Below are 27,763 nucleotides of genomic sequence, written 5' to 3' on the forward strand. Positions count from 1 at the left end.
CGTGTGGGAGGGAAGAGCAAAGATTTTAATCGGGTTCACCTTCGACGCGAAGCAAGGCGGAGGACAGGGAAGTCACAGTCAGTAATAGCTTTGGGGACTTTCGTAAAAAAGATATCTCTGCTTGATTATCCAGTTGTGTTCACCGCAGGCTCTTTGTGTGCGAATTTACTCCAGAGGCAGAGCTGAACATGGGACACATGCATGTAAACACTTCAACATAAATAGGCGAACATATGCAGTGGAGACAAAGAGATATATCATAGCTTTATTGCAGGCAGGCAATCTGGATCATCCCCAGAAATAAACTAAGAAGCAGTAGCTTCTGGTTATTCATGGCCAGGAATAAGTAAAACTTAGTCTTCTTAAAGGAAATATTAAATCTTAAATAAGTAGGAAAGGCATTCAAAATGAGAAGCATTATAATTTTGTCTTTGAAAAAGCATGCAGAACTAATATAGCTTATTTAAATGTTAGCTCCAAATTGTAATAGGAAATATTCCCACTAAATTGCCATTTCCTCTAAATTTTGTTTAAGATCCAAATAATTAAAATGCACACTAATGGTTATTGATGACTCTATTTCCTTTGAGCCATAAAAAGAAATAGACCTGATTTTCTCTTACTGGAGTAGAAGTTTAGGAATCTTCTTAAATTGCTTAAGGGCTTGAGAGCCTCCATGTGGCTGTAGTCTTCCCTTATTGCTTTCTTCTTTCCACGTCATTTTCAGCTAAAAAAAAATTTAACGGTTCCCAGTGGAGGGATTCCCGTTAGAAGCCCTCAGCAAGTGAACTTGTACTGGGAATCCTCGTACTTTCCCAGTCTGTCTGTATTTCCCCAAACAGAACACAAGTTGTAAATAAAGGGGGAAAATATTTCTCACTCCCAAATTCTTACAATTTTAATTTTTTGAGGAAAATACAATTTCACAATTCTAATCTCTAAAGTCAATAAGAGTCACAGAAAATGTGAAGGTGTCCAAATAGGTCATCTAGAGATTTAAAAACCAGGATTAACAGGAAACAGAATGCTCTTTACTCAAATGTAGTCAAGGTCTGACTGTTCTCAGCATTAAGAGCAATCATGGACACTGCAGTGGGGGGCATATCTCAACAATGGGGAGACTTGGACAATGAATTGCCACGTTAATAGTATCAGTGCCAAATCTTCAGATTTAGAGGCTCTGGTGAAAAATTAAACCAATGGCAATTTTCAATGTTTCAATGACCAGAGTTCAGCACTCAGAGTGTGGACAGCTCCAGAGGCCCCACTCCGAAGGCTGCTTTGACTCTAATCAATCTATTCCAAGCCAGACTGTTAACGACAGCCAGACTCATTAGCGATTTACTGAAAATCCTCCAAGACTTCCCTTTAAAAACAAAACGACTTCCACATTTAATTGTCTATCTAAAAGAACATACGCAAGAAATTAGGAGATCTAAATTAAATTTATTAATAGGAGAGCTTGATGGTGCTTAATTCTAGAGGCCGGAGCTCTGATTGCTGGGGCTTGATGAAAAGTAAAGAGAAATTGTAGAGACATAATTAAAAACATGACTTTTGCCATCCTCAAAATTGTATGAATTCTTTACCCATCCTTGAGAAATGGGCAAAATTGAAAAACATCAAAATAATTGCACTTCTTAAAAATTGGATTGTATGAGTGAAAGGTGTTTATGAGAAGTCGATGACTCCGGATCTTATCATCCAAGAGGACAGCACAGAATAGTTAATATGTTCCTTGAGGGACTAGGATGCTGACGTCTTTTTCTGATACCCGATCATTACGTGACTGAAAAAAAAAAAAAAAAGGAAGTCATTCCATGAATAAAAATCGGAGCGCAACAGTGCAACAAAATATTCTGTACTTAAAGGCCATAGGCAGACAGATGTTGACAAGCAAGTCTCTTCTAAAACCAAATTCAGATAGATTTCTGTCAACTGCACATATAAATAGGAGCAGAGGTCCGGTCACCTCTGTAACCACCGGCAGCAGCAGCAGCAGCAGCAGCCGCAGCTTCAGACGCAGCCAGAGAGACCTCAGAGCAGAGAAGGCGCTGCCTACTTGCACAACTGCCTGACCAGGCGGTTCTGACAGATGCCAGCTGAGACACGGCCCTCCCTCTTTCTTCTTCTCCTTCTTTGACTTTCCCTCTTTTCCTTAATCACTTACTTCTTTCTCCTGGTGGACTTCGGCCACTTTGTCCCCCACCCCTCACTTTAGCTGCTCGCCTCCTCTTTCTTTCTTTTACATCTCTCTCCTCGCCCCCTTCCCTCCCTGTCACGCTTCCTCCTAGCTCCGTGCATCTGCAAACTTTTGAACAGAATATTGGCCTCAGCAAACAAGTCCTCCAGCTCCTCCTGCTGCTCCTGCTCATTCCTGCGCCTTCTCAGACACTAAAGCCAGACGGTGATGCCTCTTGGGTTGTGACTCCAGCGCAGAAACTTGGAGGAGCCCTTTGCCCGCCGTCCTACTTGGCAACACAGCCTCTCCCAGCAGCGGTAAGAGTTGAACGGTAAGGAGGAAATATCTTACCAAATCAAACGACTCCTTTGCTGATTCTTTGACCATTATCAGGGTATGAGTTAGCTTTCCTTTGCACCAGGTCTGGCGAGTTATTGGGTCCTGGATACATACATATATATTTTTTAACTATAGAGAGAGGGAAGCGGCAGGGCGCGCGCGGGCTGTCCTTAAGCGGTGTTCAACACTGGGAGCCGACCCCTCCCCCAGCTCTGGAGTTTCTTGGGGTTGGAGGGTGAAAGGCCAGGGGCTGTTCTGACAGTTGTGTGTCCTCTTTCCCCTCCTGCGCAGAATGACCATGTGTAGCGGAGCGAGGCTGGCCCTCCTGGTCTACGGGATAATAATGCACAGCAGCGTCTACTGCTCACCTTCCGCCGCAGGACTCCGGTTCCCTGGAATCAGGTAGGTGCTTGCTGTCCGGGCTGAACTGAGGCTTGGCTTCCCCCAACACTTCCTCGTGGTCGCCCTCCTGCAGTTCCGCGGTCCCGGCCACAATCATCTTCCCAGGGGCTCCCAGTACTCCGCCGCCGTCAGCCCCGGTCGGACCGCAGGTACCTGGCCTTGGCCCTGGCTCTGGCTCTGCGAGAGGGCCGGGCAGGCTCCAATGCGGCTCCGCGCCCCTCCCCCAGCCCGCCGCCGCGAAGGGGCCAGGGTTGAGCAAGGGAGCCTCAGCGGGCTGGAGAAACCTCCCCTCCCCCAGCCCCGCCTGCAGGAGGGGGCAGGGCTGGTCCCCGAGCAAGACTTCTTTTCCCTATTCTTAGCTTGAGTTAGGAGAACTTCTGCTCTGGGGCCCGCAGCCAGGTTGGAGGGTTGAGCGTGAAGCTCCCGTGGACTTTGCTTTGTTACAGCTTGTTCTGGACTATCGGGGCGGGGTCTCCCTCTCTCTCCTCTGATCTCCCTTTCACTTCAATTCGAATTCTTTCCCTTGAAAGAGCTTTCTCCTAAGTGATACGTTTTCCAACTGCAACCTGAGTGTCAGACTGTCTTGGAGAGGGGGAGTGTTGGCCAGGTATGGTTGAGGAAAGGCGATTTCAGAGAAGAAAGAACAAGAATGAGTCTGAAAGGAAGGGGAAGAAACGGATGCAAGGAAGGAGGAAGAGAAAGCAGGCAGGCAGGCAGGACCTGGACAACTCTGCCCGCCAGAGGCTGGAGTAACCGTGGCTTTCTTTTCAATCCCTGGTTTCTAATCGGTTGACACTGATGGGTTCCTAACGCAGCCCCAAAGTCCCGGGGCGGTCAGCGGACAGTAGTAGATCCCTTTGCAGCGCAGCGTGGGTGCTGAACGGTGTACGCGGCTCCCTGCAGCTCCGAGCGCGCCTTCTGCCTGCAAAGCTGCTTCTCTGAGCCGCGCCCAAGAACGGTCTCCTTAGGGGCCACTGACCGTTGATTTGGCCGAAGATATGGGTTCTGGCTTCAATATAAGGATTCCAGCTTTTGTGCACGGGGCAGGGATGGAAATGGCCAGAAAGACCCGGGGACTCTGGGAAGCTGGGCCATAGAGGAGGCAAGTCGCCAAGGGAGGGCTGGGTGCAGGGCGGACGGAGACTTGTGCTTGCCTTGTCCTTACCAATCCCGGGATGGAGGAAAGGCGAGCAGATGAACGAATACGACTCTAACCCCTATCAGAGAGCGCTACTTGCCCTGGCCGCGTCCCGGGTCTCTCCAGCGACTCGAGGCAGGAGGTTTTGTGTTTTAGCCCACCTCTCCCCGTCCTACATTAAGGATAGAGGCGGTAGGCAAGGGCGACTTCCAGACCGCGGCGCTCCGGTTGGCCCTCGGTCCCCTGTTGACTCTCCCTTTCCGCCGCCTCAACATCGCTAACAGATTAGCGCGAACTATTTATTTAGATGACTTCAAAGCCCTATTTCATTACCAGCAATTTTCGAAGTCCCGTGTGCCTAGCACTTTCCCTGGACGCGAGGCACCAAGGTGCGTGGACATGCCACAAAGAATGAGCCGCCGCCAAACCGGCTAAGTTTAGGGGCATCTATTATTCATGTTCCTGCCAAATCCTCTCCCGCCCAAAATAGAAGCCGGAGGTTCTCCGTGACCTACATCTGTGCGGGGAAGGGCTCCCCTGGGCTCAGAGGCTGGGTGGGGGTGGCTGCCGGAGTCGGCCGCCGCACATCCCACCCATCCGCCTCCCTCGGTGTAACGCTCCGGGCCTCCCCATGGGGTCTTCGCGTCGGCCAGCGTCTTGTCTCTGAGGACCTTCCTCATCCCCGCCCGTGGCTGCTTATTTGGGGTGGCTCAGGCGCCAGGTCCCCGTAGGGGGCAGGTCCTTCTTGGTGGCCAGGTACGAGGTTGGCATGGACATCTGGGCTTCCCAGACCTTGCAGGGCGACCCTGCAGGGCGAGAGGAGGGGGCGCAGAGCCGCCTGGAGGGGTGAGGAATCACTGTTGGGTGTACTTTCTAAAGCCTTACCTCTACCGCCCCCCTCTCCCACTCCCGCCCCGCCCCTGTCCCGGAAGAAGAGGCAATTCTCCGAGAGGGACCTTTAGGAAGAAGGAAAGTCAGTGCGAGCCCCTTTCTGTGCGTCCTTGAGGAGCCGGGGAGGGACCTGTACTGACCACTCCTGCCCCCGGCTCTCCCTGCAGGCCAGAGGACGAGGCGTACGACGAAGACGGAAACCCGCAGCAGGACTTCTACGACTCGGAGCAGCCCGGCGTGGGGAGCCCCGCCTCCGCGCTGCGCGACGCCTACGCGCTCTACTACCCGGCGGAGAAGAGGTACCACCCGCGCGGCCTCCGCGCCAGGCCCGGGTCTGAGGTGGCGGGAGGGGCGGGGTGGTGGCCCACAGAATAGGATGTCTTTCATAAAAGCCCTCAAGCCTCTCTTTTCCTTGACTGGTACCCGAGAGAGCGACAAAAAGTTAGTAGCCGGCGGGTCTGTGTGGACAAGAGGGACGGGTGGGAACCAAAGGTCTGTGGATCAAGGAGTGGCCGTGAGGGCGCGCCCTGGCCTGACTCCATGCCTGCCATCCCGGGAGGGCAGGACGAACTCCCGTTCAGGGCAGTCAGTCGCGGGAACACCTCCCAAAGAGTCATTTACAAGTTCTGTGCCCCTGGGGGTTTGTCGTCAGCCTGCCAGAGCGCCGGAGCGCTGGCGTGCCTAGCTGGGGGCCTGGGGCAGCCACTTGGGGACGCACAGTGACCCTGGGCGCGTACTTTGCTTCCCCATTAGAGATGTCGCCCAAGGGATCCTTAACAAGGCCTACCGCAAAGTACTGGATCAGCTGTCCGCCAGGAAATACCTGCAGACGCTCGTGGCCAAGGGCTTGGGGTAAGAGTTTGCGAAAGAGTTAAGCGGCGCAGAATCGCGCGCGCGCGCTCCGGGGTGGGAGTCCGTGCGAGCGCGCGCGGGTGGGCGGCGCCGCTTCTGCGTCCTTGCGTGCACGTGGGCCCTAAGGTGCGTCTGCGCCGCCGGGGCTTAGGGGCCAGCCTACGGTCACAGGGAAGGTTCGGGTACGGCGCCTTAAGTTTGGTGAGTTCTGAGCGGCGAGAGGCAAGGAGAGGGCCGAGAAACCGGGAATTTAATCCGTTTTAAATTAAAAAACAAAGAAAAACTACGCTCCGCCCCAAGTCATTGAAAACCTTCAAGCTTCGCGGGACGATTTGCTAGAATTTCCTCTAAGCATGACTTAAAAAAAAAAATCCTTTTACTGTAAATTCAAGTCGAAACCAACAAATCTTCAAATTTGGGGAGCTAGGGTAACAGTTCTTTTGCGCGTGCCAGACAAACCGAGAGCACAGGGCTTGCGTGGAGCATCTCAGCAGAAGGCAACATTTTAATAAAGCCCATGGGGAAACATTACATTTTTCACAATGAATAATTCATACGATGAAAAATATTGCCTACATCCTGTCGACTTATATTATTATCATCACGTTTTTCGACTTAGAATGCGGAAGGGGAGGCGTGCTCCAGTCTGACTAGGATTTGAGGGATCGATGTAAAACTCCCAGGCAGCAGCTAACGTGGCACTTGAGGCTCTTTGGTTATTTTCTCTGTTCGTGGGGGGTGGGAGGAACAGTTAGGACAATTTAGCGCAAAAGCACGGATGGTCAAATCTCAAAGGGCAGCGTTTGGAGACAGGTTAGGCGCGAATCGCGCTCGTGCCCTTGGCCTGGACCTCATCGCGGGCCCCTTCTGTAAGGACATGTTGCCAGCAAATCCTCGGTGGGGAGGGCGGAGTGAGGGGTTTCGGTCCCTTCCCTCCCTCCCCCGGCTTCTTACGGGCAGAGGAAGGTGGCGCGGTGCGCCCGAGAGCCGAGCCTTCCTGGATGACTCCCGCGTGGGGTGGGGCCCGCCTGCTCCCCGCAGCTATTGAATGTGTGTCTCCCGCCCCGCCACCCTCTTCCCGACCCCTTTCCTTGCAGTGGGAACCTAGGCGGCGGCGCAGAGGACGACTCAGAGCCTCTCTCCAAGCGCCACTCAGACGGAATCTTCACCGACAGCTACAGCCGCTACCGGAAACAAATGGCTGTCAAGAAATACTTGGCGGCAGTCCTAGGGAAAAGGTATAAACAAAGGGTTAAAAACAAAGGACGCCGAATAGCATATTTGTAGCGATGAGTTACCAGCTACCCTGTGTATACAATCCTGACATTATGAAAAGTCACTTTCCCAACTGACTGAACAGTCATCGCTCATGTGTTCTATCCAAACATGTATTTATGTATGAAGTAAAGCCATTAAATGAATATTTTGATAATAATATTGTTTTTCTTTTTACAAAGCACTAGAGAATGCACAGATATACTTTGTGGACCAATTGATATATATATATATTACAAATATATATATTAAGAATATATATATATAGGTATAATAGACAGCAGTTCATACAAAGTGTGCACAAGGATTGAAAATTCGCCTGAGCTGTTTATGTTTTTATATAAAATAAATAGAAAAATAGACAATCATTGTTTTGAATATTACTCCTATTTTTATAAAATGGAATTAAAAGGATAGTATTTTTATCCACGACAGGCCTGAAGATATTAATACTGACCATTTGCTACTGTACATAATGATGCCCTGCTCCAGGGAGATTTGAAGGTAATGATTTGGGAGAATTGCTGAAGGGCGTTCTTTCCTAGTGAGTCTCTGGGCCAGGCTGCTTCAGTCCCAGGTGTACTCAACTAGGCACTGTCCCCCTTTGTTGCCCTCGCTGTTTGGCAATTCCAATACTTCTGCTTTCTTTGGTTCTTTTATATGTATTTGTTTCTCTTTAGACTCTCAGCCTAGAAGGAAATTCTCCTGATAAAAAACAACAGCTCAATCCAAATTGTGCTTCTCCCTAGAATTCACACTGCTCCCTGGGGAAAGTGTTGGGGGGTTGTACAGAGAAGGGAGATTTGTGTAGAAAGCTCCCTTTTCTGTGCTTCCAGGAAACCCAATATCCCAAGGGTAGGGCAATTGGAACAAAGAGAAGGCAATGTAGGTAAGTTGGAAGAGGCAGAGCATAAGGCAGTCAGAGGAGGACCCTGGAGAGGGACTATTTTGGAGCTGCCCTGTGTCTGGGACGCGGAGGGTAAGCCCGGTCCCACTGTGGGTCCCCTGCCTGACTGACTTTGGGCGCTGAATATTGGAAATGGATGCAAAGTACAATGTGTTTTTCTCCAGTGCTGTCAATGCTTCTCATCTTGTGAAATGACCAGGATACTCCTCTTTGAACCCGGCTCTCTAGGAGCCATCCTTTTCTTTTGCGGTTTTCTGAAGGCTCTTCTTTCCTAGCCTTTTGCACTGTTGAAGTACCGTTTACCATTTTCATTCATTTCTCTTAAAGTTGTGAATGCTTCTTTTTTGTTGTTGTTGTTTGCTGCAAGTACTTATTGTAAAGTTTAGGAACCCCTGTGTAGTTACCACTAAGTAATTATGCACTAAATATGAGCCTTTTGTTTCTTGTTTATTGAGTTTGTAGGTAAAATGTATTTTTCTACATTATGGCTTATTGCTTAGTAAAATTTATTTCATAAAACCAACCTTTGTCATATTAGAATGTGTAGTGTTCACATGTTGCTCAGTTTTACTAACTGATAAATAATTTAAACCTCATCTTCATATGTATGAGTACTATCTTATATATTTGTGGTCAAGAGTGAAGTAAGCAAGCTCCAACAGACCCTGAGAACCTCCCCCTTTGTATCCTTTCCTGGCTACTGAAAGCATGTCTGTCTGTTTCCTATCAATTCCTTGAACATGTGAGTAATCTCTATAAACAAAAGAACCTTCACCCAGCAACCAGATCAAGCTACAACAGGCAAACCAGCCAAACTCCCAAAATTCAGGCACAAATTCTTCTGGAAAATTAAAAAAAAAAAAAAAAAGAATAAGAAAAGATTAAACATTAGCTTGTAAAGTTTAAAGGACCTTTCTTTTTCCTTTACGGATTTGATTCAGTATGAAGTCATAAATCAAAGAAAACAGAATTGGATTTGCATTCCCAGGCGGGATGGATGCTGCCAGGAGATCACATTGCAAACAGTGAAAGTACAGAGGCATTCGATCTATGCCTGAGTCCTATGTACGGGATCAATCTTTCTTTAATTCTGCAGTCTCCTCAGGCAATGTGACATGGGATGCAGTTTGCAGCTTTAGTGCCTTTCTTCGCCTTTTAAATCGCCACGAATCACAGATGGCTATTTAGTGGCCCTACAATGCTGCAACACATCGGCTTGCATTTTAGTCTTAATTATTTGTTTCTTGGATAATGGGCAGAGTTTTCTGTATTTGTGTCAGCTGTAGTGGTGAAATAGGGCTCTAGTTAACCTTTTATTTATGAAGTCTAATTTAGTGTTCCCGTGGCTAGTTGCAAGCATTTACAGTGATCACCCAGTTTAATCTTTTGTATACTTTTTAGAAATGCCAAGAGCCTTACTAACCTGGAGCAGATTTATGATATAGTGATAATTTAGGTAGATGTTAGTCTTGAAGCTCTTATTTTGTGTGCAACTGATTATAAAAACATCTTAACCAAGTATTATTACACACATGATATCTATAACTAGGACTTTGATAACTGTTATATAAAGTGTGTAAAATTTGTATGAATAAATTTTTATAAACAATGCAACTTCGTCTAATGTTTGGAGAGAAAAAGACATTCAGGAAATAACTAAAATCTCTTAAAGTATTATATATTCTTAGCAACCATAAGATCTTTCATGTCTGGAACATATAAGCATCCATGTATTTTCATAAACTGTACTTTAATATCTGCTTCATGTGTTAACTGAATTCAACTAAAAATTTAAAGTAGCTACTCAGATGGAGATGCCTAAGAAGATATTAAGTTCATAAATAGGCACAGATGTTGGTACACTTACAGGATGAACAATTTAGGTTAATTTCCACCTCCTAGTGGATATATACATTGTTCAGTATTCAGAAAATTACTGCCCACTGTTGGGAGATAGTACCTGGGTATTAGGTATGCTTCTAAAATAACAATCTAACATATTCTTTTACACGTAACTCTGCAGACTAAATTGGTCATGGATAAAGTTCTGTATAACAATGATTTAATCAGTTTTGGAGGTTTTAAAATATGTTTAGAGATCTACAAACTATCTCTGATTAATGTGCTTTGGGTGGAAGCAAAGAGAACATGAGCAAGAAAAGAGTTGATTAAATACCTTTAAAAGACAATGTATTTTGTCTTTAAAAAAGAAAGAAAATATGAACAGTTATTTGTAGATTCTTTTGTCTTATTAATTGACATTAACAAACTTTAAAGCACAGCCTTTATATGAAATTCCCATGAATTTCTCAATTGTGTTTATTTTGGAGCCCTTGATGATTTCTGGGTTAACAAAAAGTACTGCAAGTCACTTATAATAAGTCAACTGTAATTTAATGTAAATTTCTAGACTTTCATCCTAAAATTAATATATTCAATTAATCAATAAATCTGTCACAGTAATATTAAAGAATGAGCAAAGATCAGCAAGGATTAAAAAACTATTTTCAGAACTTAGCTCAGTATTTAAGGCCCAGAATCATTCTAGGAAGGAGCTTATGATCTAGAGATCTCATTTGTAGTAAATTTTAAAAAATGAATGCAGTATAATTCATATTTACATTGAGTTTTATTGATAAGCTTTTACTTAACTGCCTACCCCATGGAGCTGCTATGTGGTAAATGGAAAAATGAAGAAAATTAATTTATTTGGTTGGAGGCTAATAACTTATCAAGAAAGTAGAGATATAACCCAGATTGGCTGACTTCAAGTGAAATTCATATATATAGCAACTTGCTATATTCTCTTATGTAGGATAAATCAAATGATGGTTTTTCCTTGGAAGGCTTGATATATTTAGATACCCAAGAAGTGTGATTTATTGCTGTTAGGGCTGGGAATACATTGATTCAATACAATAAATTTTTATTGAACACCTAAAATGAGCCAGGCACAATGGTTGAGAAAGCTTAATTAACACCTGGGAGTTAAGGTAGTCTTTTTTCCAAAGAATATTCTTTTGCTACAAGATCACGTGAGAGACTTGTTAATAATGTAGATCGCAGGGCTCCACCAGAATAAGTGAATCTGTGTTTTAAATAAAAATCCTAGGTTAATGGGCACTAAAGTTTGCGACCACCTAGATTTAGAATTTGGTGACATAGATAGGCATATATGTATGCTAGAACTGCATGGTTTTCTTTTTTTGTGTGTGTGTGTGTGTTAAATAAGCAACAAATCATGGTATCTGTACATAGTAATAAATACATGAATAAGTTATATTCTCCCAGGATGGGCATTAGGCTATTTGAAAAATTGCAGTATTTATTTTAGGTCACTAAGGCTATAGTTAGCATCATTTTATTTCTGTATTCTGGTTGGACATTTATGTTCAAGGGGCTTCTGGAAGGAGAGTGATCCTATAAGTAGAGTATAAACAATTGAATCACATGACAGAGGGATGAATGAAATCACTGAAAGAAACTGTGCAGCCAGCTGGCAGTAATTCCGTGGATCCAGAAGTCAACTTCCAATTGCATCATATCCAAATTTGGCTTGAATATGTCCCCACAACTGTTTATAAGAGGATTCCAGCTGGATGCCTGGCTATGACCTCAGACTCAACCCTACTGTTCACGTTATCATAAGATGGGAACCAAGATCAAGTCTGAGCTCTTCTCTTTCACTGCAACCCTTCTCGATGAAGGGAGATGTCTGCTCCTCTTGCTGCTGCCCAGTGGTTTGTATTAGTCAGCCTGCTTTGGTTATTCTCACTGTTCCCCAATATAATCCATCTTTTTTAGAAGGACGGATTCATATCCATCTTTGAAATGCTAATGCTCTTTTTTGTCTCCCAACCATCGCTTTATGCCTCAATGTCTTTTCTCTGTCTACCCTATCTTAATATTCTGGAAGGTCCAACTCAAGCCCTCTTTTTCTAGGGATCTTCTCAGCCTGTCAGAGTGACCATAGCTTCATTCCTCCCATGTTTCACCCTCACATTGTTCTCCTGTGACCCTTATTCTCTGTAGTACTACTTCTGGTCTCTAATTTCACACTTCTCTGCCCTGTTTCTTAACTGTTTTATAAGCACATGGCTGTCTTCTCAGCTAGATTACCTCCTGGAGATGGCCAGTGCATTGCACTTTAATGCCAGAACACTTATGGGAACATAGTAAATACCTCTTTGAGTGACTGAAATAATCAAAGGACTTACAGAATTCACCATGACATCTCCCTCTTACTCTATTAGGACAGCAGCTACAAAGCATATGTAGGAAGTGAAATTACCTTACTAATTAGGTGTTCATCATAACTCAAACTAGATCTCCCTCCAGGAAACCTACATAGAAAAGAATGCCAAATTAATCAGAAGTGTTCCTGCCACAAGATAAAATGAATATTAAGTCCACATAGAGGCAAAAGGCTGCAATAGACTCAAGCCACTAGGCCTTTATTTTTTCATTCTGATAAAGAAGGATCATATTTTGATGCTAAAGAGAATTTACCTTGTGACTCAAGACAGTAATGCTTCTTCTTAAACCAAGGGAAAAAGGGATTTCTTGAAACAGAGACTGGGAACTGGACTGCCCTCAAAGTGATAATTTACAGAGTAGTTACCTGTAGCTGCCAAAGAAACTTGTCCCATCAACAGAGATACAATTTGAACATGAGTTCGTAGAGAGGAAAAAGGACATAATGAAAAATATATTTTTTTAAAACAATGGAACATTGTAATAGGTGATACTATCTGGTCTAAATTTATTTTTTTCTTGGCTATATCTTTGCTGCATATTACAGAATCCTATTCAGGAAGGAATGTTACATATACACCTAAAAGAATATAGACAGTATGAAATGTATCTGTGCACATTTCCCCTTCTCTTTTTAGCTACCCTGATTTTTGCTCTGTTGACCATATGTCCCTCTTAGCTTTCATGGGACACTAACTTCACTTCTGGATATAACAAATCAGGGTAATTGTACCCCTGACCCCAATTCAGGGCTTGGCATGTGATCTATTTTAGCATAGTGAGATTAGAAAGGATTTTTTTTCTGGAACTTTTTCTGGATTTTTTTTCTACCTAGAAAGAACTTACTACTTTCCTTCTGAGTGGTGTGGTATATAAAGTAACACACCATATAAGAAGCCAGCCTTACAGTGGAGATAATACCATGAAAGACAGAAGAGTGACAGGAAGAAACATGTCCTTGACAACATCTTTGATCCCTTGAGTCAAACCAACCCTGAAGGCTGAACTACTACTGGCTTTCCTATTAAATAAGCCAATAAATCCCCTTCATTGCTTAAGCCATTTTTTTGTTTATTATTTGTAATATCAGTTAGGACCTGTGTTCCAAGTAATAGAAAACTCAAGCTGGCTCAGTATCTTCAGAGTGCAGAAGAGAGTTTTAAAACTGGTCTGCAAGGTTCCAGCTAACAGGAAGTGTTACAATTCCAGTGCTTCAATATTTCAAAGACTTCACATTCTTTGCTAAAATTCTACCCACGCCAAGAAGAGATATGGACAAAACTGAAATGCGTATTACTATGTAAAAGGTCCCAACTGGAGAAGGCTTAAACCTGTATAATTCCAACTATATGACATTTTGGAAAAGCAAAAGTTTGGAGACAATAAAACGGTCAGTAGTTGCCAGGGATGGCAGACGGGGTTGGGGATGCGGTGGGGCAAGGAGAGGAGAGTTGAATAGGCAGAGCACAGGAGGTTTTTAGGGTAGTGAAAAAGCTCTCTCTATTATAATAATGAATATATACCATTATACTTTTGTTTAAACCCATAGAATGTACAACACCAAGAGTTACCCTAAGGTAAACTATGGGCTTTGGGTGATTATGATGTGCCAAAGTAGATCCATCCTTGGCAAAAACAAACAAATAAAAAAGTGTACCATCCTGGTGAGTGATGTTGATAATGGGAGAGGCTATGCATGTGTAGGGGTAGGATGTACACAGGAAATCTCTGTACTTCCTCTCAATTTTGTTGTAAACCTAAAACTGCCCTAAAAAAACAAAGTCTTTTGAAAAAAGGACAAAACTCATTCCAGTCTTCTGACATCCTATCCTTCATTTTCCCAGGCTACCTGCGTCTCTCATTTCACTATTTCCTCACCCACCTCGGGTCAGTTTTATGACTCTCCCTGGGCTTAAATGCTTTCATTCTCTGACCATTTCTTCTATACTCACCTTAACACTTCTCAAGCTTGGATCAACCCAACCATGTGTTTTCTCCCAGTTGCTGAGGGCTATTGGAAAAATCTTAGATGTTTTTTTTTAATGTTTATTTGTTTTATTTTGAAAGAGAGAGCATGAGCAGGGGAGGGGTAGAGAGAGAAGGGGTCAGAGAGAATCCCAAGCAGGCTCCATGCTAGCCAGACATAGGACTCCTTCCCACAACCATGAAATCATGACCTGCTCCGAAATCAAGAGTCGGTCGCTTAACCGACTGAGCCACCCAGGTACCTCCCTTGGATCTGTTTTGATCCAGCTTATAAATTTATGATTACCCGTGTCTGTTGGATCTATAAAACATTCACTTCAAATCAGTTCTTTTTTCCATTTCCTGCACTTGTTCTTTTTAGTCTTCAAGATCCTTAGTTCATCTTACTCTCCAACTTCCTTGTTAACTTTGTCTTCCACTTTGTATAAACAAAAACAAAACTCCCTCAGTTTCTTTCCCTTTACCACCAAATGTGTTTTCACTTTAAATTGCTATCTCAATTTCTTGCCATCTCCAAAATTTTACTGAAATTTCCTTGAATTCAATTGTCCCATATTTTCTGAAACAATGCCTCTGCATTCTTCATCCTGTGTTTAGCATCTCCTTCATTTCTGAAACTTTCCTTTCACTTGGTTCTAAGGACTTGAATCTACTGCCTTTCCCCCTACCTCGTATCTTTCTGTTTCTTTTTCCAGACTTTTACGTTGCCTCCTCTTCCTTCTTAAATGTGGATGACCTCAAATTCTATTCTTCCTCCTTTCTCCTAGGGCTATACTTTTACCTTGGATGAGCTCATCTGTGATGGTCTGATAGCTCCCAGTTCCACAACTCTTATGAGTAAATTCAGATGTCTAACTGACATATTCACTGGATGTCCAGTGGGTACTTCAGACTCAATATGTTCCCAATGAAATCATCATCCACATTTATTCCTTCTCTCTGGTATCATTATCCACCACACTATCCATTCTAAATACCTCAGAGTATTCCGTTTTTCCGTTTCCTCCTCTTTGCTGCATTCATTTAATTGGTCACTAACTCTTATGAATTTTCCAATTCCATTTTCTGCAAAGCTCCACATTCACATAATCTTCTGCTGTTTTTGCAATAACCTCCTAACACTTGGCTCTAGTTCCTCTTCCTAGTCCTCTGCCTACAGAATGATTTGTCTAAAACGAGACTGGCTTATTCCCTATGCTGGCATGAAAAAAGTTTACAACTTCCTGTAGCCTATTGAATGGAGTCCAAAATCTTTGGCCAGTCTTTAATAATTTGCCCCCCAATCTACCTTTCTCTTCTTATCCATCATCTTCTATTTATGGCTCCTCCTCTTTGGAATGCTCTTCTGTTTTTTTTTTTTCTTTTTTTAATGGTGAAATGTTACAAATCTTTCAAGGGAGGACTATCTCTTTTCTCTGATTTCCTGCTGCATTTCTTCAGACTACTAGTTTAGTATTTTGTTGCACACATAACTTTTGGTGATAGGTTGAGAACATAAGGACCATAGTTATTCAACTTCCACTCCTTACAACCTATAGTTTCTGGCATATAGTGAGCACTCAATCACTATTTGTTGAATTGAAATTAATCTCATTGAAGTTGGCGAACAATTATTCTCCACATAGACAATAGGGAAAAAATAATATAAGTTATAACATGAAGGATTTTGGTTAGATATTAGGAAGGATTTGGGCAGCATCAAATATCTTTTGAATGATGTGTCAAAGCTTACTCCTTTGAATACCTGAAATGCTATATGCTGAAGTGGTCTGAGTTCTGCAGGATTGTTTTCCTCTGTTTTTCTTATTCTCTTCTTATCTAAGCAGGTGATAAATCTTATGCTCTCAGGTTTCTGATGGGAACAGTAACATAGAACTTGCACATAGTAGGTGCTCACTAAAATTTGTAGTTTGGTTAAATGAATATGAACTTGTTTTTAACGAAAATGTGGCCCACTGGGGCGCCTGGGTGGCTCAGTCAGTTGAGTTGCTGATTTCAGCTCAGGTCATGAGCTCACAGTTTGTGAGTTCGAGCCCCGCATTGAACTCTGTGCTGACATCTCAGAGCCTGCAGCCTGCCTTGAATTCTGTGTCTCCCTCTCTCTCTACCCTTCCCCCAGTTGCATTCTGTCCCTCTCTCTATATCAAAAATAAAAATCAAAAAAAGAAAAAAAAGAAAATTAGAGTCCAATTCCTTGTAGTTGCTCAAAGGGCTCCAAGTATATTTAATCTCGTGCATTGACATGTGTGTTTCCAAAATTTAAGCTTTGATGAAAAATGGAAAAATAAATAAGGAAAGCATTCAAACAATAGACGTGAGACTTTATTAAGTGGTTGGGAATTTTCCATCTCACTTGCAGATGCAGACGTTCTTCGATGATCCCCTGCTAAGATCTCTTTTGGCTATTCCACTTTGAGTATAAATAGGAATCATCAGAGTAAGACAGTCTGACTTCTTTACTGTCTTATACTTTCTTGCCTGTGGAAACCAGATGCTTGGTCCTACAGTGAGCTAGGGAAATAAATGATGCTCTTAGCATTAATTAGATGGAAGCTATCTTGGGATTGTGATTTTGCAAGGGGCACATCTTGCTCATATAACTTTCATAATTATGGAGAAAGCTGATGATCCCACTTGCAGATTCTATGTTCTGATCATGAGATTATTTACTGTGCTTCAATTAGAGAGAAGGAAGAAGAAACAAAAATGTGAACCAGTTCAATTTGCTGATTGCTAGACATTCTGGTAGAAAGGCTGTTGAAAAAGATATTGCAACTGCCAAAGCAAGTCTTCTAGATTCCCATAAATCTAATCAGTACATGTTTCTCTCTATTATCATCAGTATTGGGGAGATATCTTGCTTTTCTTACTGGGATCTTTGAGATATAGTAAGGCGAATGCTGTTTTTTTTTAAGTAGTTAAAATTTTTTTGTAACTTACTTATTTTTTAAAAATTTATTTATTTGTGGGGTGCCTGGGTGGCTCAGTTGGGTGGATGTCTGGCTTTGGCTCAGGGCATGATCTCATGGTTCGTGGGTTTGAGCCCCGCGTCGGGCTCTTTTCTGGCGGCTAGCTCAGAGCCTGGAGCCTGTTTCTGATTCTGTGTCTCCCTCTCTCTCTGACCCTCTCCTGTTCATGCTGTCTCTCTCTCTCTCTGTCAGAAATAAATAAAACATTTTTTAAAATTTATTTATTTGAGAGAGAAAGAGAGCATGAGTAGGGGAGAAGGACAGAAAGAGAGAGAGAGAGAGAGAGAGAGAAAGAGAATCTTAAGCAGTCTCCAAGCTCAGTGCAGAGCCTGATATGGAGCTTGATCCCGCAGCCCTGTGATCATGACCTGAGCCACAATCAAGAGTCGGGTGCTCAACTGACTGAGCCACTCAGACACTCCTAAAATTTTTTTAAAGTAGGCTCCATACTCAACGTGGGGCTCAAACTCACAACCCTGAGATTAAGATTTGCATGCTCTACCAGCTGGGCCAGCCAGCACCCCATTTAAAAACAGTTTAAAGTTAACAATTCTATTTTAATGAGTAGCTTATGTCCCTGACATTACTATGATGGGCATCTTGCCTTGGGAAGGGAAAAAATAAATAAATTTATGAGGTAAGGGTTTGTCTGACTGTACTTTGAGATAACTAATTTTTAGTAATTCTTAACAAATTATCTCTGTGTAGACTACAGTCATTTAGACTTTAGGCTTAGTTTTGTTTTTCATTGATTAAAAACTGTAGGCAACTTGATCACCTAGTTATTGCAAGAATGTTCAATTCAAGTCTCTGAATGTATCTATTCTTTCTGGTTCCTTTAGATGACCCTGAAGAAAGCTTTCAAAGAACTGGGCTGGAGACTTGGTGAAAATGAACACTTGGACACCTGCATATTCTATCATTACTGTGATAAGCAGAAAAGATCTATTTTTAGCAAAGTATATCAGAAGTTATCAGGCTGGAGGAGGTTTGATAAGCATGGTTTCCCAGGTCTTCCAGTTCCTCAGGGCTGTGCTTGGGAGGGTAGTCTTGGTCATTTGCCTGCTCAGAGATAGGTCCTGTCAGGCAGAGGGAAGCCCAAAGTCATAGATTTCCAAATCTCTTTTACTCCCAACTATACTACCCTATACCCTCAGCTTAATTACTTTATATGGTTACAAAAACTACCTTTAGCAAGCTACCTGTGTCTAATATCCTGAGGTATTTTCTTATTTTATAACACTTTGCCCTATTGTGCATAGATTATATAATAATGATTGGACATCACCACTTTCCCAGTCACATGGAATGAACTATGTGAGGATGACCAGTCTGAATAGACACAATCAGTTCTGAGCAGGACTAGCTACATATTATGTGGGGCCCAGACAAAATAAAAATGTGGGGCTCTTTCAAAAAAAATTATTAAGAATTTTGAGGCAAGAACAGCAGAGTATTAAACCAAGTACAGGCTTGTTCTGAGCTCAGGGTCCAATGTGACTATATAGGTTGTAAGGTCACAAAGGTGGCCCTGGTTCTAGATGTAGGCATGCTGAGTATAGTAGGCCTTACTAGAGCCTACCCTAGAACTCTCTTTATTTGTTCTTAACTGCTCTGTCCTTATCGTGTGCATGTGTGTGTGTGTTATTTTGATATGCATATAATTTTATTGTCAATTCAGTTTGCCATTTACAGTGAAGTAGAGAATAGATTTTTTAAATTGTGGTAAAAAACACATGAGATCTACCCTCTTAAAAGTTTAAGTGTACAGTACAGTATTGCTTACTATAAACACAATGTTGTACAGCAGATCTCTAGATCTTCACGTTTTGCATGACTGAAACTATATACCCATTGAACAGTGATCTCCCGTTTGCTCCTTGCACCAGCCCTGGGGCCACCACCATTGTACCCTTTGATTTGGTGAGTTTGTCTACTTTATTATTATTATTATTAAATATTTATTTATTTATTTTTGAGAGAGAGAGAGAGAGAGAGTAGGGGAAGGGCAGAGAGAGAGAGAGATGGAGAGAGAGAATCCCAAGCAGGCTCTGTGCTGGGCGTGGGGTCCGGTATCACGACTGTGAGATCATGACCTGAGTTGAAATCAGGGGTTACATTTTAACTGACTGAGCCACCTATGCAACCCCTGACTACTTTAGATACCTCACATAAGTGGAATCACGCAGTATTTGTCCTATGACTGACTTATTCACTTAATATAATGTCCTCAAGTTTCATACATATAGCATATGACAGGATTTCCTTCTTTTTTTATGAGCAAATAATATGCCAATGTGTATGTATGTGCCCCATTTTCTTTATTTGTTTACCCATCATTGGTTGTTTAGGTTGTTTCCACCTCTTGGCTATTTTGAATAATGTTGCAGTGAACATAGGAGTACAAATATCTCTTATCTTCATTGTGTTTTAATTGGTCTAAATATCACTAATAAATAATAGTATATTCTTTTTGAAATAGAGTTCACCTATTAAATGAATAAAATAGAATAATTTGACTAGTTTTGTAGGTTACTCTCTATCGAAATGACCACTTTAGATTACCCAGCTGGCAGTGCAACCATTAAGCTAACATTCCAGAGAACCGAACTCATTTTGGGAAAATGTAAGATAGTCTAGACCCCACCCTGGATGCTCTGTGAGGGTAAGGAGCACATGGTGCTACTTCACTGGCCTCTATAGGGCTGCATTTCATCAGCAGAATAAAGAAAGTTACCACTCTGGAAAGGATGCTCTGAGACTGAGTAAATATTTGCCAGCAGGGCCTCAACTCCTCAAGGCAGAGAGACGTGGGGCATTCAGCTGTGAGGACATCTCTGTTAGGAGCCAAAGCTTGAGTTACATGTGCTAGTGATGTCTCTAGCAGCAATAGCAGGCTCTTTGCTGATTCTAGAATCTATTTTCTTGTTTGCCTGAATCTTAGTTGTTGATTAGATGCCTAATTAGAATGTTTCTAGGCCTTTTACTTATATAATCTTGTTTTGCTTCAGGGAGAAAAATGGGGAAGTTCAGGTTGCAGCCATACCCCTTAGTAAAGAACAAATAGCTTGGCTAAATATGCGGGTAGAATGGGAACACAAGAGAGAAAAGCAGCTAAGTCAATGCTAGTCCAACAGTGATAGATTTTCTAACAAGCTCTGGGGTCTTCTGGTTTTCTCAGTTTCTGTCCCTTTGCTGATCAAACCTGTGAGCTGGTAAATGAGGATCATGCTTCCTTTTATATACACAGACCTAAGTGTATAAATCACCTATAAATGCTGTAAGGCTATTTGGACCTGTAGAGGCTTCATTGAGCAATCTATGTATACTATGAATTCCTTCTTTTTGGTTGTGGTGCTGAACATTCCTTTTGTTCTCAAATTCTGTGACTCTCCAATCATTTGTGATAATGAGGAGTGGCTAGTGTTATCATATTTTAAACCTGTGAGCCACTGTGGCTCTCTCCTCTCTAGCAGTGCTGCTCAGGAAGGGTCGGGATAGGGTTATGTGCAGGACTACTCAACATGGATCCACATGGACCACTGGGATATAGCTGAGGAGGGAGGTAATGTCCCCAGGGGAGTAGAAGCAAGTGAAACACACATTCAATGAATCAGCAAGGCAGTTCTGTTATTTAGGAGTGATAGTGGGCATGAACATGACCCTGACTTTTATTTTGTGATCTTTCAGGAGCTGGGAAACCAGCATTCTATGGGTCTGTTCCTTAGAGTATTGCATCCAGGGTACTGTGTTTTGGTCTTCACATCTTAAGGTATGTGTGATAAAATTGGAAAGGGACCACAGGTGAGCAGTGGAATTGATTAAAGGCATGAAAAATAGGACTTATGCTTTATGAAGAGATATCAAAGGAGTGGCTGTTTTACTGGAAAGGAAATAGTGAAGGGATTCTTAGTAGGCTTTGAAGTATTAAATATAGATTTAAATGGCACTGATTATCTTTTCTTGAGCAGACCTAAGAAAGCTAGTGGAAAACAGTTAAATTAGATAGAAAAGAACACCTTTTTAAAAGGAAAGATGACTGAACATGGAAATGAGTTTCTTAAGGAAATTGAAGAATGTTTCTTTTCCCCTGTTTATGGATAGGCTAGGTGACCATGGGGGTTAGATAGTCAAGACTTCTCCCAAAACCTGTTTTCCCTGGTCTCAGCTCTTCCTTTGACCCCATAAGAAGATGTTAACAACATTCTCTCTTGGATTAGAGGGTTTGGGATACCTTCCTTACCTATTTAATATTTGCCTCCTTCTAAAGTTTCTCCTTTAGCTATTTGCCTTATGTTTACAGGGATACCAGGTCCCCTGATATATTAGAGCAGCCTATAGACTATTGCTAGAAAGCTTGAGTCAGTTCTGGCCACAGTAAGTGGAAATCTAGTAATGGAGTATAAACACATCTCTCTGTGTTAGAGGGGACAGAATCCCCCACTGTTTGGCCTGAGACACATAGGCAGAAAGATGTAACAAGAAGACATGCTGGATTTTGTAGACCAATGGTTTGCAGCCCAGTTCTGCCATTTACTAGTTGAGTGACCTCAGGGGAGTCACTCAGTTACTGAATCTCATATCCTTCCTCTATAAAATGAGAATGAACATAACAGTACCTACTTTACTGGGATTTTATGAGGTTCAAATGACATGAGAAAGTTCTCTGTAAATTGTAGATTCCCATGCAGCAGTCAGCCTTGATCACTGGCCAGGGTTAACTTTTTGCCGATACTCACCTGGCCTCTGGTGTCCCTGTTAGTCTTCTCTGCTACCTGCTCCCTCATGCTGAGATCCGCATGTGGCTGCTTGGACTCTCCAGGTTTCTGACTTCCTCCTCCCAAGCAATATTTAGGGCTTCTCAAGTCTTTCCCTATGCAGCCTTCCTTTTCCTCATCATTTCAATCTCAAAGAGATGACAATAGTGGGTGGTAGTGGGTTGTTTGGATAAACTAACCTCTCCAGTAACTTGGATTTTTAAATGCACAACCTTTGCAAGATAACATGTTATGCTAATCCAGGCAAAACCCCTAGTCTTTTTTTTTTTTTTTTTTACAAATAGTTTATTGTCAAATTAGTTTCCACATAACACTCAGTGCTCATCCCCAAAGTGCCCTCCTCCATGCCCATCCCCCTCTCCCCCCCCACATCCATCAGTCCTTGGTTTTTGTCAGCATTCAAGAGTCTCTCATGGTTTGCCTCTCTCCCTTTCCCCCACCATTTCCGCCCTTCTTCTCCCCCTTGTTCCTCCGTCAAGTTCCTCCTAATCCTCCTATACGTGCAAACATATGATATTTGTCCTTCTCTGCCTGACTTATTTCGCTCAGCATAACACCCTCAAGGTCCATCCATGTTGCTACACATGGCCAGATTTCATTGTTTCTCATTGCCATGTAGTATTCCATGGTATAGATAAACCACATCTTCTTGATCCATTCATCTGTTGATGGACACTTAGGCTCTTTCCATGTTTTAGCTATTGTGGAGAGTGCTGCTATGAACATTGGGGTACATGTGCTCCTATGCCTCAGCATTTCTGTATCCCTTGGGTAAATTCCTAGCAGTGCTATTGCTGGGTCATAAGGGAGTTCTATTGTTAGTTTCCTGAGGAACCTCCACACTGTTTTCCAGAGGGGCTGTACCAGCAAAACCCCTAGTCTTTAAGAAGGCCCTTAAAGAATGAAGGTCATGCTAATGATAACTGGAACATCAGGCTTCTCTGACAAGCCTATAGGCGAGTATCTCTGGTAGAGAGACCTTATTAATTCCCAAGTTACACTGTGCCATATCTGCTTGCATAGCTCACTATGAATGGCATTGTCTAAGGAGAAGCCAGGGACAGGGTCTCCTTCCTTAACATGCATACTTACACACTCACATAGTCTCTTGGAGAACAGTCAATTCAGAGATTAGGACGGGGGCAAGTCAGAAAGCTAAATTCTGAACATTTATCTGTAAAACAATGTTGCTTCTTAAAAATAGCTCAAGGATGTTTCTGTGCAAGGTGCTTTCTGAGGATATTTGCATATATATTGTATTAATATTATATATATAAATATAATATCTATGTCTATATATAAGGTATATCTTTAGCTACAGCATGTATAAAAACACATATTTAAGCACATGCCCAAATATAAGTCATGAAACAAAAATGATTGAACTCACATAAGTTATAATATTTATGTCCTAAGGATGGCTAAACTTAGCTACAACATCTAATTTGCAGTGACGTCTTTCTTTAACAAGTTTTATAAGAGGGATGATTTAAGTCAAGGAAGAACAGTGACTCATTCACATGGTGGGCCAGTGGCTGAGCTAAGTTTAGAATAGAAAGAATGCTAGGATCTTCTGGGGCTTAGAGTTTTACTGTGAAGTCATTTTGCTCTTCCACAGTTTCTTTTATCATTCATTTAGGTAAAACTAGAACTTGTAATGCAATGGCAAAATTCTCATTTTCCTTATTTAATTAGTTCACTTAATATAGCTCTGTTTAAAGTTCTATTTTGGGACATCATTTTAAATAGTTGGGTTTGGTTTGGTTGTTTCCAATTCATGGTAAGAGATACTACCAACTTGATTTTTACCTTTAAACTGTGACAAAGGTAGGGTTGCCTGGGTGACTCAGTTGGTTAAGCATCTGACTCTTGATCTCAACTCAGGTCTTGATCTCAGGATCATGAGTTCAAGCTCCACACTAGGGGTGAAGCCTACATTAAAAAAATTTTTTTTTGACAAAGGTAAAGGCCTCCAGCAATTAGATGTGGAAATTGACTACTGAGAAGAGTAAAAAATTCTTTTGCCCCCAAAGGGAGGAGTCAATGATTTGAATAATACACTACTCACATTCATTCAAAAGCCTTTCATTTACTGTATGAGCTAGGTACTAGAGCCATAAGGGAGAAAAATTGCCCTCCAGGAGCTCATATTATTCTGGAAGGAAGATGGAAATGCAAATAATTGTTAAGCAGGGAAAGAAATATAATAGGAGAGGGGCGCCTGGGTGGCTTAGTCGGTTAAGCGCCCGACTTTCGCTTGGGTCATGATCTCGCGGCTCGTGGGTTCGAGCCCCGCGTCGGGCTCTGTGCTGACTGCCAGCTCGGAGCCTGGAGCCTGTTTCAGATTCTGTGACTCCCTCTCTCTCTGACCCTCCCCTGCTCACGCTGTCTCTCTCTCTCCTAGAAATAAATAAAAATATTAAAAAAAAAAGAAATATAATAGGAGAGGGGTAGATAAAAACCATACTGTGGGAACAGGGAGGAAGGATGGAGCTGGAGGGGCGCTGGTGGCTATTGCAGGTGGTCACCAACAGGTGCTAAAGCTTGGGAATGATGTGGTGTGTGTAGAGCAGTGTGTAGGGCATGGTATGTGTGCAGCAAGTCCCAAGTGGATAAAAACCCCTGTCTTTTAGTAGTTGGAGCCATTTAAATGCTGAAAGGTTGCCTCCAACTGAAATTGCTCCATGGGAGGCTGAGTGGATGTCACCAAGGAAGGGAATCTGGAGTCTATGACCTTTTAAGATTCTTAAATTTGTCTCTAACTGATTCTTAAGATTTTCCAAAGAGTAATCAGGTACTGATAAGGTGAAGGGTAGGTCAAGATTCATGACCTCCATACCTTTTCAAAACATGCCTCATGCTGAAGGGGAGCAGAATATGCTACCCCCTAAAAAGCTACTTTGACATATTGATTATTTTAAATTAAACTTACTTAAGAAACATTTAGTACAAGAAAGGAACTCTGATCTCCTTTGTCCCTCTGAAAGCAGGAAATAAATTTTCCAGGTGAAAGATACCCTCCCTGTACCTGGAGGGTAGAAGGTGTCCTTATTACCAGTGGTTGGGAATTCAGGACTGAGGTGGCTGTATAAACAAACCTTGTTACTTCTTTACTAATCTGCTACCCTAAGCCAAAACTCCTTTGTCTTGTCAATTCTTTACAAACTTATTGTTTCTTTGTCTAAAAGGTACAAAAGCTACCTGCTTTGGTCACTTCTTTGAGTGTCATATTTTTATGGGCAAATTAAATTTTTCTCTTTACTCTGTCTTATGTTCAATTTAATTATTAGACTAGTTAAAGAACCTAAGGGTTCTTTAGGAACCCTTCCTTAGGAAGGGAAGAAGGGAAAAGTTTTCCTACCCTACAATACACCATGGTGTAGGGCAGTGGTTCTCAACCTTGACTGCAAAATCATAATGCCCCGACTATGATCTAAACCAGTTAATCAGAATATCAGGGTAGGGGAGAACCCAGATATTAGCAGTTTTAAGGTTCTCCAGGTGATTCCTATCTACAGCCAAGACTGGTCATCAGTGGTGTATGGTAAAGTGTCAGTATTACGTGGAACTTGTTAGAAATGCAAATTCCCTATTCCCACCTAAATAGAACTTCTGGAGATAGGGTCCACCCATCTGTGTTTTTACAAGCTCTCTAGGTGATTTTAAAATTCAGTAATCATTGGTTTGAGGAGAGTATTTGTTCCAGGAACTTCACTTTTTTTTTTTTTAATTTTTATGTCTTTATTTTGAGAGACAGAGACAGAGAGCGAGCCAGGGAAGGGCAGAGAGAGAGGGAGACACAGAATCTGAAGCAGCTCCAGGCTCCGAGCTGTCAGCCCAGAGCCTGACGTGGGACTTGAACTCACAGACCATGAGATCATGACCTGAGTCGAAGCCCCAAGCTTAACTAACTGAGCCACCCAGGTGCCCCTTCACTTTCTTAATTGACTTAGCAACTTCAGGCTTCACAGATTTTCTGCCTGTGACTGACTTTTGCTACCATTACCTGACTTGGCCACAAAAAGCCTTTTCTTTTCTTGGCTTCTTGGTCTGAATAGGAGTCAACAATTCCTCACGTGTTCCAGCCTGGTTAGATTGGAATTTTCAAAAGGACCTTCACTGAGAGAAAGCAAAAAGGGAACAAATAATGTTCAGAAGCATAAAAACCATTGATTATTTAGTACGTGGATAGCTAACAGTTCATTAAAGTATATTAACTTGTTTATTCAATATCTGCATTGTATATCAGAGACACAGAGATAAATTAGAAAAATCTTCAATGTGAAGGAGCTCACGGATCTAGGTCAAGACAAATATGCAAATAAATGTGTGTAATGAAGCATAAGAAATGCCTTCATAGAAATCTGGTCTTGGGGTGCTTGGGTGGCTCAATCAGTTGGGCTTCTGACTCTTGATTTCAGTCCAGGTCATGAGCTCTGGGTCATGAGACTGAGCCCTGCATTGGTGCTCTCTCTCTCTTTTCCCCTTCTGCCTCTCCTCTCCCCTCACTCTCTCTCTAATTTAAAAAATATCTTTAAAAATCTAGTCTTCTTCATGGGACTCATCAATAGAGGTGAGGCCAGGTTTTGGGGGACACAAATACAAAATTATGAAAAAGATTAGGTGCAAGCCTTGAAATTCATTCACCTACTGGTAAATGTATCTTTCCTTATTGCAGTTTAGGTGATAGCCTCTTCCAGCCAGGGACTGTGTTAATTTTTCTCAGTGACATATCCTCTGGAAAGCACAGTGCCTTGCACTTGGTAGGGATTCAGTACCTATTTGTTGAAAGAAAGAATGAATCTATGCAGATTAAGGAGGAGGAACAAATTAGTTCTATCTTTACCCAGCCTGAGAAACCTCCACCTGCAATGACTTTGGTTTGACCTTGGTCCTGTGGAAGGCTTTGAGATATCTCTATCGTCCATAGCTTACTCTTTTCTCTCAGGTTTCCTGTGAAACTTGGAGTGTCTATACTGATATTATTACCTGGTTTTCTCGTTTCCCCCTGAAGTCTGGACACATGGGTGAGAAACATCCATCCCATCCTAGCTTCACGAGCTCTGCTGTATTAGGTTTGTTTGTTGGAATGTTATTGATATATCTATCTAGGCTTCTTTGCTCTGGATTCTGAAACTATTCTACTTGTTCTTGGTCTGTATCTCAGGGTATTGCTTAATTTAGCTACACTTAGTCATAAACCAGATGGTAATAGCTGGTTACATCAACTGGTTAAGCTTGGCTTTCTCAGTAGTCTTTGGAAATAATCTGGTTTGATGTTAATGTTCACTATATGATTCAAGATGGTGAACTCCATCTTTACTCAGCATGGAAGATTTATTTCCATATTTTCCATGCTCAATCAGACTGTCACCCCTATCTGCTTCTCCCCTTTGTGATTGCCTACTCACTTTCAGCAATCAGTTTAGACCTCATTTACATAGCCTTCAGTCAAGACCTGATATGACCCAAGCAGAATTTTTACTCATAGCCTTTGCTGCTATGATTCTCCTGGATATTCCTTATAAGTGACTTGGCACAATTTCCCATTTTCTTGGCCACACCTCCAGTAGTATAGATCTTGCAAGTTTGTGACTGTGTCTACAGGGATCTTCATGGTTACTGCTTTATCTTGTTGCCTTTCGGATTTCTAGATGGCTTTGCTTAAATTGCTTAACATTTGCCTATTTGTCCCATCTTAAATTTTTCTCTATTTTTGGACATTGATTTGTTTTTACTTTAAAAAACTATTACATTTTGGGGACACCTGGCTGGCTCAGTCAGTTAAGC

The 27,763-nt window shown here is 42.3% G+C and overlaps 1 protein-coding gene across 2 annotated transcripts; it reads left to right on the forward strand.

Moving 5' to 3' along the window:
- The first annotated feature begins 2,269 nt into the window (after positions 1-2,269).
- On the forward strand, positions 2,270-7,287 carry ADCYAP1 (adenylate cyclase activating polypeptide 1). Of its 2 annotated transcripts, none has more exons than XM_039218296.1 (5): positions 2,270-2,513; positions 2,813-2,923; positions 5,120-5,251; positions 5,706-5,804; positions 6,902-7,287. In XM_039218296.1, the coding sequence occupies exons 2-5, from the start codon at positions 2,814-2,816 to the stop codon at positions 7,089-7,091; spliced, it is 531 nt and encodes a 176-aa protein (XP_039074227.1). In that variant the 5' UTR covers positions 2,270-2,513; position 2,813; the 3' UTR covers positions 7,092-7,287. The 2 variants fall into 2 exon arrangements, with proteins under 2 accessions (XP_039074227.1, XP_039074234.1); XM_039218303.1 differs by having other exon boundaries at positions 2,270-2,499.
- The last annotated feature ends 20,476 nt before the right edge of the window (positions 7,288-27,763 follow it).

The sequence above is a fragment of the Hyaena hyaena genome, unplaced genomic scaffold (assembly GCF_003009895.1).
Source record: "Hyaena hyaena isolate Hyena2069 unplaced genomic scaffold, ASM300989v1 scaffold_14, whole genome shotgun sequence".
Lineage (NCBI taxonomy): Eukaryota > Metazoa > Chordata > Mammalia > Carnivora > Hyaenidae > Hyaena > Hyaena hyaena.

Bases quoted from the DNA above. Each gene is read 5' to 3' on its own strand.
- ADCYAP1 (XM_039218296.1), top strand. From the start codon at position 2,814: ATGACCATGTGTAGCGGAGCGAGGCTGGCCCTCCTGGTCTACGGGATA. The intron at 2,924-5,119 runs GTAGGTGCTTGC...CTCTCCCTGCAG, and splicing joins CTCCGGTTCCCTGGAATCAG to GCCAGAGGACGAGGCGTACG. The intron at 5,805-6,901 runs GTAAGAGTTTGC...CTTTCCTTGCAG, and splicing joins CTCGTGGCCAAGGGCTTGGG to TGGGAACCTAGGCGGCGGCG.